The sequence below is a fragment of the Sminthopsis crassicaudata genome, chromosome 5, assembly GCF_048593235.1.
Source record: "Sminthopsis crassicaudata isolate SCR6 chromosome 5, ASM4859323v1, whole genome shotgun sequence".
NCBI classification, from domain to species: Eukaryota; Metazoa; Chordata; class Mammalia; order Dasyuromorphia; family Dasyuridae; genus Sminthopsis; species Sminthopsis crassicaudata.
Genome location: NC_133621.1, coordinates 163,516,892 through 163,530,155, shown reverse-complemented (window position 1 = coordinate 163,530,155; position 13,264 = coordinate 163,516,892). Strand labels below are relative to the sequence as shown.

The following is a 13,264-nucleotide window of genomic DNA, read 5'->3' as shown; positions in this document are numbered from 1 at the left end:
AAATGCCAGTGGCCTCAAAAATCCCTTTAAAATTACAGGATCCTATGGATGAGGTTGTTATGTGACTTGTTGGGGTCACACAGGTAGCAAGTGTCTGAACTTCATTTTCCTGAGTCCAAGCCTTTACTATATAATCTTAAAGACAAGCTTGACCATTAAATAAATGTGGAAATATACTTCCTTCCCTTCTTAGAGAAGAGGACTGTAGAAGACTGAATATACTATCAGATCAGAATAATGAGCTACTTCCCAGCTTCCCCTTTTAAAATTCTTCCTTACGAGGGTTAGTTTTTCAGCTAACGAAGAAGGAGCCATTTTCAGAAATTAAAATATCAAGAAAAATTTCCGAATTTCATTGTGGTAAAAGTTTAAATTTTATTCATTGATCCGCCCATCCAGGCATTTTTTCGTTCCTTCATTCAACAATATTAAAACCGTCTTGGGAATGATAAATCCTCTTTAGAATTTAAGCTCTTTAAGAGCAAAGACACACGTACACCGCGTTCTATATCGGACAGTGACCTTGGGCCCAAGAGCGTCCAGAATAAATCAACAAAGATAAGTCTGCACCGAGCTTCTGCAGTATGCCCGTAACAAAGCAAGCTTCTCTCGCATAGATCTGTGGGCACCTACAAGGCTTTTAAACTGAGAGAATGTGAGGAGGAAAATAAAATGTTGCGCTGTTTGTGTTACAGTTTCACGTGCAGACGACCTTGGGGCTCCGCACAGTAGATTTTGCAGTGGGCGAAAAGGGAACAATTTGTGGGACCAGGTGGTTGTCCATACCTCGCTTGCTCTTACTCACTGATGACTTCTCTCTCTTTCTCTCTCCCTCTCTCTCTCTCTTCCTGTCCCTGTCTTTCTCCTCTCTCTCTCTCTCTTTCTCTGCCTCGAAGACAAGTGCTTGGTTTGTTGGAATTGCAATCCTAAAGCAATCCTTTTCTTATACCGGAAGAATAAGGGGCGGGGTGGGAGGGAGATGCAGCCAATATGCACCCCATCCCCCCACCCCAAACAATCGAAGGCAAACCAAACTGCGACCACAAATCAGGCAGAAACTACCCCGACTGAAGATCTGGTTCCTTTCCCCCGCTCTCGCTCTCCTTTGTCTAAGGGGAGGGTCGAGAAACTACAGGCTTTCTTTTACGGAGCTGGAGGGTCGAGGGGAATGCCTTTAACTGCGCACCGCCCCCTCCCCGCCCCATCTGAGCTTGGGCGGAGAGAGCTCTGGCCTTTCAGGCCTCCCCTGGTCTTGCTCGCTGAGGTCTGTCCTCTGCCCGGGTAAGGGAACTGTCCGTGCCCCCTGGCAGAGCTGCTGAACAAGTCTGATCGCCTCAGCGTCAGCAGCGAGCCCGGCTGTCTACGTCCCTCTCCCGCCGCTGTGCTCTCGCGTTCAACGGCCGGCGCTATGAGCCTGCTGGCCCCCTGGGCCCGAGGGCCCGGCCGCCTCCTCCGCTGCCAGCGGGCTCTGCTCGCCTCCGGCGTGGGCAGGCGGGGAGCCGCCGGGGCCGGGCAGTCTCAGCCCGAACAGCAGTTCACCATCTGCCGGCAGCAGGATGGCATCAGGTCAGGCTCCGCGGGGCCGGCGCAGAGCCTCCCCGCAAACAGCCCCTAGCTCTCCGGCGTTTTCTGGGGCAAAGGCAGACGCAGGGAGCAGCTGCCACTGGTCACCGGGAGTTTATGTACTTGTTGGGTGGTAGCCTCCAGGAGATCTTTGCCCCCTACTATAAAAGTCTGAGTGGGCCCGGGAGCGGGCATGGATAAGTAAGGTGGGGGAGGGGCGGGCATAAAAAGAAGCGAGCTTTTTTAGAATGGGTTGTTCCGGTGTTCTGTCCAGGTTTCCTCATTCACTTCACTCCAATTCAGGAATGGAGATGGAGCAAATGTATAAAGAGATTTGTAAACTCAAAAAAGAAAATATGTTAGCAACTGTGATTATTATTTGCCCCCACCAATATATCCAGGGGGCTGCCTATTTAAGGCATCTGCCAGGCTGATATTTGTAACCGCTTTGGAAAGTACCTACAATCTGGGAGAGCTGTGGAAGAGACGTTTAAGGGGACAGTTTTAGGCCATTCACTGCCTCCTGTGCTTGGGTAGGCCCTGAACTTTGTTACATGCTAGAGGGATTTAAGGGAGGGTGTTCAGTCAATACCAAATACCTCTCCTATCTATGGTCAGATTTTTAAAAAAAGAAAAAGAAAAGACATACAAAACAAAACAAACAAAACCCAGACCTCAGTAGCAGGTACTTCCTGGCCAAGTTAAGCAACCATGGAAGTGGAAAAGGAAAGCCTGTGACTTTTCAGGAAGTCCTTCAAAACAATGTTACTTACCTTGCACGGCTTAGTACAGTATGTTCACTAGTATCAACAGATCTACTCTCAGGCTTGCTCTGTACTATGGGGTGTGGGCCCTTTACCAAGGATTCATTGTCTGTGTGGTAGTTAACAGGATAAAATATATACAGAGTAGTACATTCTTCTCTCCCCTTCCCCCTTCCCATCCAACCCCTATATCCTTTTAAAAAACTCTTCCTTTAAGGAGCTTACAAGTACACAGCTTCACACACACACACACACAGAGTTGCACCACTCAGTTATCCAACAAGCATTTATTAAGCATTTACCAAATGTCAAGCATTATGTTAAGCACTGAGGATGGGGGGGAGGGGATTTACAGAGAGACCAGTCCCTGCTCCTAAGGAGGAGCTAAGTGGTGGGCTGAATAGAGCTCCAGGCTTGGAGTCATTAAGCTAGGAGTTCAAATGTGCCCTCTGACAGTCACTAACTGTGTGACCTTGGGCAAGTTACTTACCTCTGTTTGCCTCAGTTTCCTCATCTGTAAAATGACCTGAAGAAGGAAATGGCAAATCACTCCAATATTTTTGCCAAGAAAACCTCCAAATGAGGTCATGAAGAATCAGACAAAACTGAAAACAATTCTCAAGGAGCTCGCAATGAAATAGGGAAGACAACACACTATGTAGAAAGAAGATAATTATAGAATAAATTGGAGATTATCTCGGGGAAAAGGCATTCATAAGATCAGAAAAAGCTTCTTGAAGGTGGGATTTTTAGAGTCTTGAAGGAAATCATCCCTCCCAAATACACCCTTTGCCCAACGAGTTATAGCTCCCCAACATTCCAGTATTGGGGACACCAAGGTATAGTTCACTAACCAATACATTTATTTCAATAGAAATAGTTGCATATGGTTCTCTTAAAAAGCACAAAAACCGAGGAGCTAATACCTAATGTAAAAAGGAATGCATTTTAACTCCTCCATGCAGAATACCTCTACTCCCTCTGTGTATTCATTAGCTTGGATCCCTGCTGTACTTACAAAAGATCATAAGTTTAATTCCTGGCATGGCATCTGGGTGGTGACAAAATGATTAGGTTAAAGGCTTTAACCTAGGGATACCACAGATGAACTGGAACATTTTTCTCTTCCGTTATACAACTTGCACATTTTTTTTTAATCTAGTTTCCTTTTTAGAAATTGTGTCCCCATCATATCACTAGATTGTGTCTGTTCCTAGTGGCCGGTCCTATGCCCCATATTCCAGTAATTCTACATATGTACTCATTTTGGCAACTACATATCAGCAGACTAGGCATTTTGGGAATCTATGGAAGCATTTTCATGGATTCCACTATGTTTTCTACTAGTATATTGGACTACAATTTATTGACTGTGGCTTTAAGATTGTCAAGCACTTTTGACTACATTTTTTGAAGAAGGAAAAGTTGCATAATAGAAAGATGAAGGCTATAAGTCATTTTCATTTATAAGAAAGAAATAGGAAGTATAAAAGGAGAACTTTCCCGGTTTTCCCCACCCCTTATACTCTCTGTTCTCAGTGCTTTTCTTCTGAGATTACCTCCCACTTACACTGTATACATTTTGTAGGTATATAAGTATGAAGATACTGTATGTAGATCTATAGTTGTTTTTATGTTGTCTTCTCTAATTATGAGTTCCATTAGACCAAGGATTGTGTTTTTGCCTTCCTTTGTTCCCCTAATACTTAGCACATAAGTATGTGCTTAATAAAAATAACTGATAGACTGACTGACTCTGGATTTGAAGTCCAAGAGAGATCTACATACAAATCCTGCCCCTGTTAGTTATGTGAACAAAGATAATTCATTTAACCACTTTTCTTCAGTGTTTACATCTGTAAAAGGGCACTAACAAATCACTTCCTTCCTAGGTTTTCATGAGAATTAAAGGGGAATAATATAAGGAAAGCATTTTGCAAAAGCTTCAAGCACAGGACCTGACATTTAGCACATTGTAAATGCTTATTGATTGATTATGAAAATTTATGTTATCTATAATAATAATGGGCAGATAGGTGTAATAGGGAATAGAATGCTGGACCTAGAGACAGGGAGACTCAGCTTCCTGAGTTCAAATTTGGCCTCACTTACTAGCTATGTGACCCTGCATAAGACACTTAACCTCTTTGCTCAGTTTCCTCATCTGTAAAGTGAGATGGAGAAGGAAATGGCAAACCCTTCCAGTATCTTTGCCAAGAAAACCCCAAATAGATTCAGAAAAAGTTTGACACAACTAAGAAAACAAAAATAATAGCAATGATGAGGGTTAATATAATGGGTACATCAGAATCCCATTTATTTTGAAAGACAAAGAATCTGAAATGTGTCACCTTTTAAAAACATTATTAGCAGCTATTTTTTTCATATTATGTTTTGCTTATTTTCTCTTAATTTTTAGAAATTATTGACCACACAGCCAGTAATAAATAAAATAAGCAATATGCTAAAAATAAAAAAGTATAAGGAATAAACGCTTTCTTCACTGAATATTTTTGAAAGAATGAAGAGTTGGTCAGAGACTAAAGAAGAGGCAGACATTATACCTGTTAAGCTTCCAGCCAATACAACACTTAAACTCTCAGACTTTAACTTTTTTTTTTAAAGGCATGTTGGTGAGGAAGATTGTATTAGTTGATTTCTGAAGTCTGGTCCAGCTCTAAGCTCTATGATGCTATAAGCCATTAAAATAAAATAAAATCTCCATTTTTGAAATAATTTGAAATGAAATTTTAAAAACCTAAGTTGTCAAAAATACTTATTTGTTAATCCCCAAGTCAACAAATATTCCTTATTGTTTGGTCATTTTTTTCAGTGGTATGACTCTTTGTGACCCCATCTAAGGTTTTCTTGATAAAGAGAGGTTTGCCATTTTCCTATCCAGCTCATGCTATAGAAGAACCTGAGGCAAGTGGGGTTAAGTGAGTTAGCCAGGGTCAACACTAATCAATGTCTGAGGTCAGATTTGAACTCAAGAAGATGGACCTCAACTCCAAGTTCAACACTCTATCCACAGAGACACCCTAAGTATTCCTTTAAGTACCTACAATATTGTCAGTATTGACTTGTAAGCTCTGTATGATTTTTAGGCAAAATAGTAAACCACTGTGTCAATTTCCTTTTCTTTTGTAAGATAGAAATATCTACCTACTTCAACTTTACAAGACTTTTAACTTCAACATAAATCTAAAAAAACTGAGAATTATAATTAACCAAGAGCAATCAAGCTTTCTATACTATAATTGGTTATCTAAAATAATTTTTTTTTTTTTTGGCCATGGCTTTCAGAATTCAGGTGGAGGTGGCAACTTACTAACAGAAAGCAAAGTTTTCTTCTGTATTGAACAGGTTTTCTCCAGAAGTTACTGAGATAGATAAACCTTTTGTCTTTCCTAGTTCCTGGTAATAACCTTAGAGACTTAATTGGAACAGAACATGGAAATTACTTCTATATTGATTATCTGCTAAATACTACACAGTGAATTTACATGCCTTACTCTTAAAAAAAAAAAAAAAAAAAAAAAAAAAAAGTTTCACACTCTTGGCCAGAACAGGATGAGAATTAAAATTCACCAACCAAAGTGCTAATAAGACATAAAGCCATAGTTACTACCCAATTAGGTTCTTGGAGTGTTAGGGATCTCCTGAGTGGGAAGGGGAAGTAGGGAGGGGTGCCTATTGCAAAATTTTGGGGACTTTATAAATTCTTTCCAAAATTTTGACTTTTGGCCCTGAAATTTGCTTTAAGTTTATGATATTAACAGTGATAACCTTTTTGATGTTTCCTAAGACAAGAATACTTTTCCCCCAGTAGAAATGTTTATAAGCAGCAAGCAGCATCATTACACATTGGGGGAAAATACTGGATTTGTACATCAAATCCAATATCTTCCATTTGCTTGAACCCCACTTCTCCCCCCCCAAAAAAAAAGCTTTCTGGACCTTGCTTTCCTCACCTTAAAAATAAGGGAATTTTATTAGAAAACCTATAAGATCCCTAACTGCTCTAAGCTTGTGATCCTATGGCAGTTCCCTTGGCACTCCCAAATGGAAATTTGAGCTGAACTAGTTTAATAGGTGCAGCAACTTTTATACATATAATTAAATAAAGTTTATATGGGAAACAAGAGGATGAACATCACACCCATTTGAAGAGAACCACAAAATTGAAATGACATCCTGGAACTACCCAAGAATCATTATTATTCTGATTGCACTGGGACTAATTCAGTCACCAATGGGGACTATAGCAAGGGATGTTATTTATGGAGGGACCAAATTGCCCTACATTGCAGTGAGGAATATGAAAGGAAAAAGTAATAATAAAAAAATCTAGGTGGAGAGTGGCAGGAGGCTGATGTCAAATATGAAACAGTGAAATTACATTTGACTCATTGCTGATTTCTGTACTGTTTTTTACAACAGTAATAATAATCTATTTCTGCATATAGCCAACAGGATGATGATCAAGGTGATTAGAGTCAGTGCATGGGGTATCGTGGAACAGTGATCAGGCAACTTTGCATACATAAAGGCATGTTAGATGTTTTTATCAAGAGAGCCTTTTCCACTATAAATTTTGTCCTTTTGTTCTCTCTTCACACATTAGCAGAATTCTGCCAAATTATGTGACATCAAGAAAAGGGAGATGAGAAATGCTGTCATGGAGGCATCCTGACAAATGTGCCAGTTTCTGTTCTTCCCCAGAATGGGTGATAGGAGCTCAGGGGAGGGAGAGGAGGAGTTTCGGTCATATTTGACTCTTTGCCTAACCTAATTCTGAAAAACAGCTGCAAGGAATCAGGTGAAGTAGCTGCAGTTTTGTCAGATTCTTTCTGGCTCCTGCCACTGTCATACAAAACTTGGAGCTTTTCAGCCAAGGACAATGATTTTGAAACTATTGTGCCTTGTCTTTTCCATGGAGGTGACAGCAATGTTTTTGACAGGAAGCCCAGAGAAAAAAGAAACAAATCAAGAGAGGCGAATAAACTCAACCCCACCTTTCAAGTATTCTTTTCCTTGTTTTGACGGGAGTTGTGGCTCCAGCAAGTTGACAGCTATTCTAAATTGCAAAAACTAAGCTATACCAGATCAGTTTTTTCCCTTTTGTTTTTTTTTTAATAATTCCAAAATTAGAAAAGAAATTGGAGGGGTTCTAACTTGTTTTGAAGGCTACATGACCTAGTAATTATAAAATGTTCTTTACAGGACCATTATCTTGAATAATCCAAAGAAAAGAAATGCTCTGTCATTGCGTATGCTGAAATCTCTCCAAAATGACATTCTCCATGATGCTGAAAACAAAGATTTAAGAGTCATTATCATTTCAGGTATTTTCTTAATAATAAGGGTTTGATCTTGAGAGTATGTTTAATCTATCCCAGTGTTCTAATGGTTTTAGGAAATACTTATCTCAATTTGAAGGTTAACCTGGCAATTCCCTCATATGGAAATGGAGAATTTTTAAATGCTAATTTCTAGATGTGCAAAATGGTAATATGACTAGGACTTTGGCAGAAGTGCTATCTGAGGTGTAAATTACAGCATTAATCAATAAGAACATTTCTTTTCCTTCTTGCTATTGGATGGTGTACATTGGCAGTTTCATTAATAATCTCAAATTTCAATAGTTAATTTGTAGGTCACTCAAAAATTCCATTCGTTTCCCACCTTGCCCCTGCAATATATATGCTTTTTTTCAAAATGACTTTTTATATACCTTAAGTTTTGTTTTACATCATAGGGTTAGCCACCAATCTTTATTTTTAAAATGCTAAGTAACTAGGGAAGCTGTGTTATTAGTGGTGAAAAGAGAATTTGCCATTAGAACTAGGTCTCTCATCCTAACTTTGTTACTTTGAGCAATTCACCCAAAGACCCTGATTCAAATGTTAAAGCACTATATAAATGTGAGTTATAGTCACCTGTCAAATGAGCATGATTCACAGGCCATGTATCTCAACTGAAAAATGAGAAAGTTGACTTAGATGACCATTAATGTGCATTTCAGCTTTAACATTCTATGCTTCTAACTTTATTAATAATAATTTATATTAATACATTTATATAATGCTTTTTATAAGTATAAAGTACTTGTTTCATTCTATTGTCATGACAATCCTGTAAGGTTTGTAAAGCAGGTTTTCTTAAACCAGACCTGTGTAGCTCAAGTAGCTAATAAGTTTACTTCTGATTCTTAATTTTATATTCATTCTACTCTCCATCACTGGTCACCTTTGTTGATGACCATTTGTCTGCTTATAATAGGGTGCCCAAACAGCAGTCCTATTAAAGACACAGCAGTTTTTGTTGGAATTTCTCTTTATAGATCCATCTGTACCTGAGAGTTTAGTTGTAAAAGAGTTGAGTTACAGGTCTAGAAAAGGTTCTTTCAGTCTTGGAAAATAAATTTTAGTTTTCCTTTTTAAAACTTGGTCATGAATCTTTCAGACTCTTTATCAAATAAATGGGGTTTGATTAAAACAAAATACAATTGTATACTTTTATCAGTTTTTCATTCTGATTTTGTGTAAGATGCTATAACCTTTTAGATATCATTTTGTTTTTGTTCAGTTGTGTCTTTTTCCTTGTGACCCCATGGGCCATATTAGCCATAGAGTTTTCTTGGTTAAAAAATACTGATGTAGTTTACCATTTTCTTTTGCCATGGATTAAGGAAAATAGAGGTTAAATGACTTGCCTGGAGTCATATAGCTAGTAAATTTGTGAGGTCACATTTGAACTCAGATCTTCCTGATTCCAGGCCCAGTGCTCTAGCCACTTAACTATGTAACTGCCTCCTTCAATTATCATAGTATAACATTATATATAACTGTTCAAGCCAGCAGATGTTAGAGTGAATCAAGTCTCAAGACTTGAGGAAATCTTTAGGTCAATATCAAAGGGTAGAAATAAGACTGAATTTTCTAGGACTGGTTTTTATATTTCTCTTTTTTTTCTCTCTCCTTTGGACTTTTTTTTTCTTCTAGCTGAAGGGCCTGTGTTTTCCTCTGGCCATGATTTAAAGGAATTAACTGAACAGCAAGGCCAGGATTATCATGCTGAAGTATTTCAGACCTGTGCTGAGGTGAGGTAACCAGGATTGTAATCTTGGAAATAATCATGGCAATTTACCTTATAGCTTAATTGTATTCATCCAAATCTTGTCTTTCTCTCTGGTGGCTTATGACATTTCACAAACATGTTGATACTCATCCTGACATCCATGTGAGTAAAAGGTTAATAGGGCTTTCCCCATTCCATAATATAAAAAACTAATTGCACTTAGTCACATAGAATGGAGAGAGAATTAGATCTTCTGTATTCAGGTTGATATCATAGAAAGGGCACTGAACTGGATCCTCTCTTCTCCAACTCCTAGTGCTTCTCCCCTAATATTGTCTTATATTAACTTAGTATCTATTTTCCACAAATTAATGCATGTACATATTATCTTCTTGATGGAATATAATCTACTTGAAGTAAGGGACATTTTCCTTTTTTATTTTTGTTTCTCCAAAGCCTAGCACAGTGCCTGGCACATAGTAAGCATTTTCCAGTGATTGATTAGTTGACTGAAGTCAGGAGGTGTAAGTTCTAATTGCCACTACTTTTCTGTATTATCCTTGAGAACTTGTCTGGATCTTAGTTCATTCATCTGCATAATTCAGTGGTTAGACTTAATGATTCTGCACTTTTTTCCAGCTCTGTATATGACTGGGGAGCAGCTAGGTGGCACAGTGGATAGAGCACCAGCCCTGAAGTTAGGAGAAGCTGAGTTCAAATGTGACCTCAGACACTTAACACTTCCTAGCTGCGTGACCTTGGGCAAGTCACTTAACCCCAACTGCCTCAGCAAAAGAAAGAGAGAGAGAGAGAGAGAGAGAGAGAGAGAGAGAGAGAGAGAGAGAGAGAGAGAGAGGGAGGGAGGGAGGCAGGGAGGGAGGGAGGGAGGAAGGGAGGGAGGGAGAGAGGGAGGAAGGAAGGAAGGAAGGAAGGAAGGAAGGAAGGAAGGAAGGAAGGAAGGAAGGAAGGAAGGAAGGAAGGAAGGAAGGAAGGAAGGAAGGACGAACATATGACTGTAACTCTTTGCTTCTAAGGACCATAAAATGTTTGTATTGACCAGGATATATATATATCTTTTTCCACAAAGGACTACTAATGATAGGGAAACAGTATTTTTTTTCCCCAAAGGAATTGAGAGGACAGATGATTTTCTTGAAGTTACATGGCAAGATGGAAGCAAAGCCAGGTGGAAAATCCAGCTCTTTGTATTCTAAGTGAATACTGTAGGTCATATGCTGCTTTTTTTGTCTAATCTTGAGGCTGTCTCAGTTTGCATGACTAGCATGGAAAACCATTGTAAACTTCTGTAGGAAAGGAAGGTCAGATCCTTGTTGTTGCTTTGACCTCCAAGAAATTATATGTCTGGAACTTCTTCCTGTTCTTTGTGAAGTATAGCTCCTGCTCAAGGGCAAAAATGAAGACTCAGAAGTCCCTATGACTTAGACTTGAAATAATAAGACCAACCATTGAAACTATGCCCTGAACCATTGATGTCAAACTCAATTGGAAATTAGATTCCTACAGTTGAATATTAACTTAGAAAACCACAAATTAACATTATCTATGTTGTATTATATTTTTATTTATTTTGTTAAGCATGTTCCAATTACATTTTAATCTGATTCAAGCTTCATTGAAGAGTTTAGCCAGCTCTAGGCTGTGAGTTTGACACCTCTGCCTTGGACAACTCCCTTCTCCCAACCTCTTTTCTCCCAAACTATTTTCCCTAATCTGCTCTGGAGTAGAATTACCTAATATTTATTCTAAACCTGATTTGCCTGATTTCTATTCTGTAAACTGTTTATTTAAGAGGGCAAGTTGGCTAAAACACACATACACACACACGCACACACACACACTTTGGAAACTAACACTAAGAGATTTTTATTTTTTATTATAAAACAACAATCTCTTCCCAAAGAAGTATATAGTAGAGGGTATAGGATACTGTACTATGTGGTATATAGTGGACAGGTTCTCACCTTTTTTATGTCATGGGTCCCTTTCACAGTAAATAAAAATGAAGAATGAAAAATTCCTTCTCAGAATAATATGTTAAATGTATAAATAAAATATGCAGGTTTACAAAGGACACCAATTTTATTGAAATTAAGTTATCAAAAAAAAAGTTTAAGTTCACAGGCCTCAGGTTAAGAGCTCTTGGTAGTAGAAAAAGTTAGAATCAGGATTCAAATATCATCTTGGACACTAACTCTTTGATTTCTGGACAAGTCACTTAATGTCTCTCTGTCTCTGTTTTCTATTCTGCAAAATTAGGTTGGACTTAACGGCCTCTAAACCTTTGGCTTTAAATCCATGACTCCATGACCTATATAAACTGAAGTCTAAAAACCTCCCAAAGAAGGGGAATAAAATCATTTACTGTCCTTTAGAGGGTTAAAGTCCATGTTACGATACACTTCTGACCGCTAGGTAGGCAGGTTACTAATAACTTGACACCCAGCCTAGCAGAGAGTGCTTGCTTCACAGAAAAGATGTAGTTCATAAACACACCTGAACCCATTGCAATAGAATGGGAGAAGGAACATATTGATTCCTTTAATACCATTTCTGAGGAAATCAAATTGTCTTGGATGAATATGTACACCATGAACTTGTGCAAGATTTCAATTTCCAAATGTAATCAACAGGCAGATTGGAACAGAATGAGTTAGATATTTCATTGTTCAGTTCATGGATGAGAAAATTTGATTTTCGAGAGGAAGACATAGGAGGTGTCTGAATTTGCTTGCTTCTAACAAATATAGCAACTTTGGGACAAACAACAAATGTTGCATGAGAGCTAAGATAATTATTTACAGCACAGGGTGGGAAGTAGAACTTGAGTTAATTCAAAAATGATAAGTGTGGTCATTTGAAAAGCAGAAATAATAATTGATAAGGCTGTTACACACTTTGGCCTTTATCAAAGAGGCCTGCTCTGTAGTTTTGTGCTTTCTTTCTTTTCAGGTTTGAGGACTGAAATGGCGGTCCAAGTAAGATCTTGTCCCTTTCCTTCCACAAATAAAATAAGGCTATGATTATTTCTGCAGCCTCTAAGCACAAGCTTCTCAAATACAACTTCTGATTTACTGGGTCTGGGATAAAAACCTGTGTTGAAGATGAAAATGACCAAAAGGGCAGTTGACTTAGGTAGGATTATGAAGGGTTTACATTTGTATATTAACCAGGCCTCTTGTTCCTTCTCCCTCTGGCTGTCCAATTTTGATTGCTTCACCTTTCCTTTGCTTCCCTAAAAATGATGTGCAGGCAGAGAAGAGATAGGATGTTAAACAGTCAGTCACCCTAGTAGTGACTTGCTTTCTCAAAGACTAAAGCTCAATATTAGGATAAATTTCTTTTATGATATATTAATTTCACTTATTCATATTATCCCATCCAGTATTCTAGCAGTAATACTCCTGGGTCCTTACTATCTCAGCTCTGTGACTCTATCAACAGATATAATTTGTGACATTACAGTCTCATGAGTCTAGTGGAAGGAAATTAAATTAGATTATTAGAAAATGAGATACTTATTTTTAATAAATTCTAACAAATGTAACATTTTCCATGAATAAGAAAATTGACCTTAAAAAATAAATTATTTGAGGCAATCTCTTGAAATTAAATGAAGACTAGATTTTATGGTATGTTGAATTTTCAGTCAAAATACCTGGGCTCAAATACCAGTTCTACTAAATATTCTTTCTCTGACCTTTAGCAAGATGACTAATCTCACTGGGCCTTGATTTCCTTATCTGAAAAAGGGAAAAGATTGGGCTAAATTGATTATCTATGGAGTTCCTTCAATCTCTTAATATATTCACCTATTATTTTTCAAATTGTCCTTT

General features: G+C 38.3%; 1 protein-coding gene across 2 annotated transcripts in view; it reads left to right on the top strand.

Annotated features, from left to right (window-relative positions):
- The first annotated feature begins 1,023 nt into the window (after positions 1-1,023).
- Positions 1,024-13,264, top strand: part of ECHDC3 (enoyl-CoA hydratase domain containing 3) — a 52,506-nt gene continuing 40,265 nt past the window's right edge. The window contains exons 1-3 of one of the 2 annotated variants that reach the window (XM_074268661.1): positions 1,024-1,566; positions 7,554-7,675; positions 9,335-9,432. In XM_074268661.1, coding sequence (XP_074124762.1) covers positions 1,409-1,566; positions 7,554-7,675; positions 9,335-9,432 — 378 coding nt within the window. In that variant the 5' untranslated portion in view covers positions 1,024-1,408. The remainder of the gene's footprint in view (positions 1,567-7,553; positions 7,676-9,334; positions 9,433-13,264) is intronic. The other variant, XM_074268662.1, reaches the window with a different exon arrangement.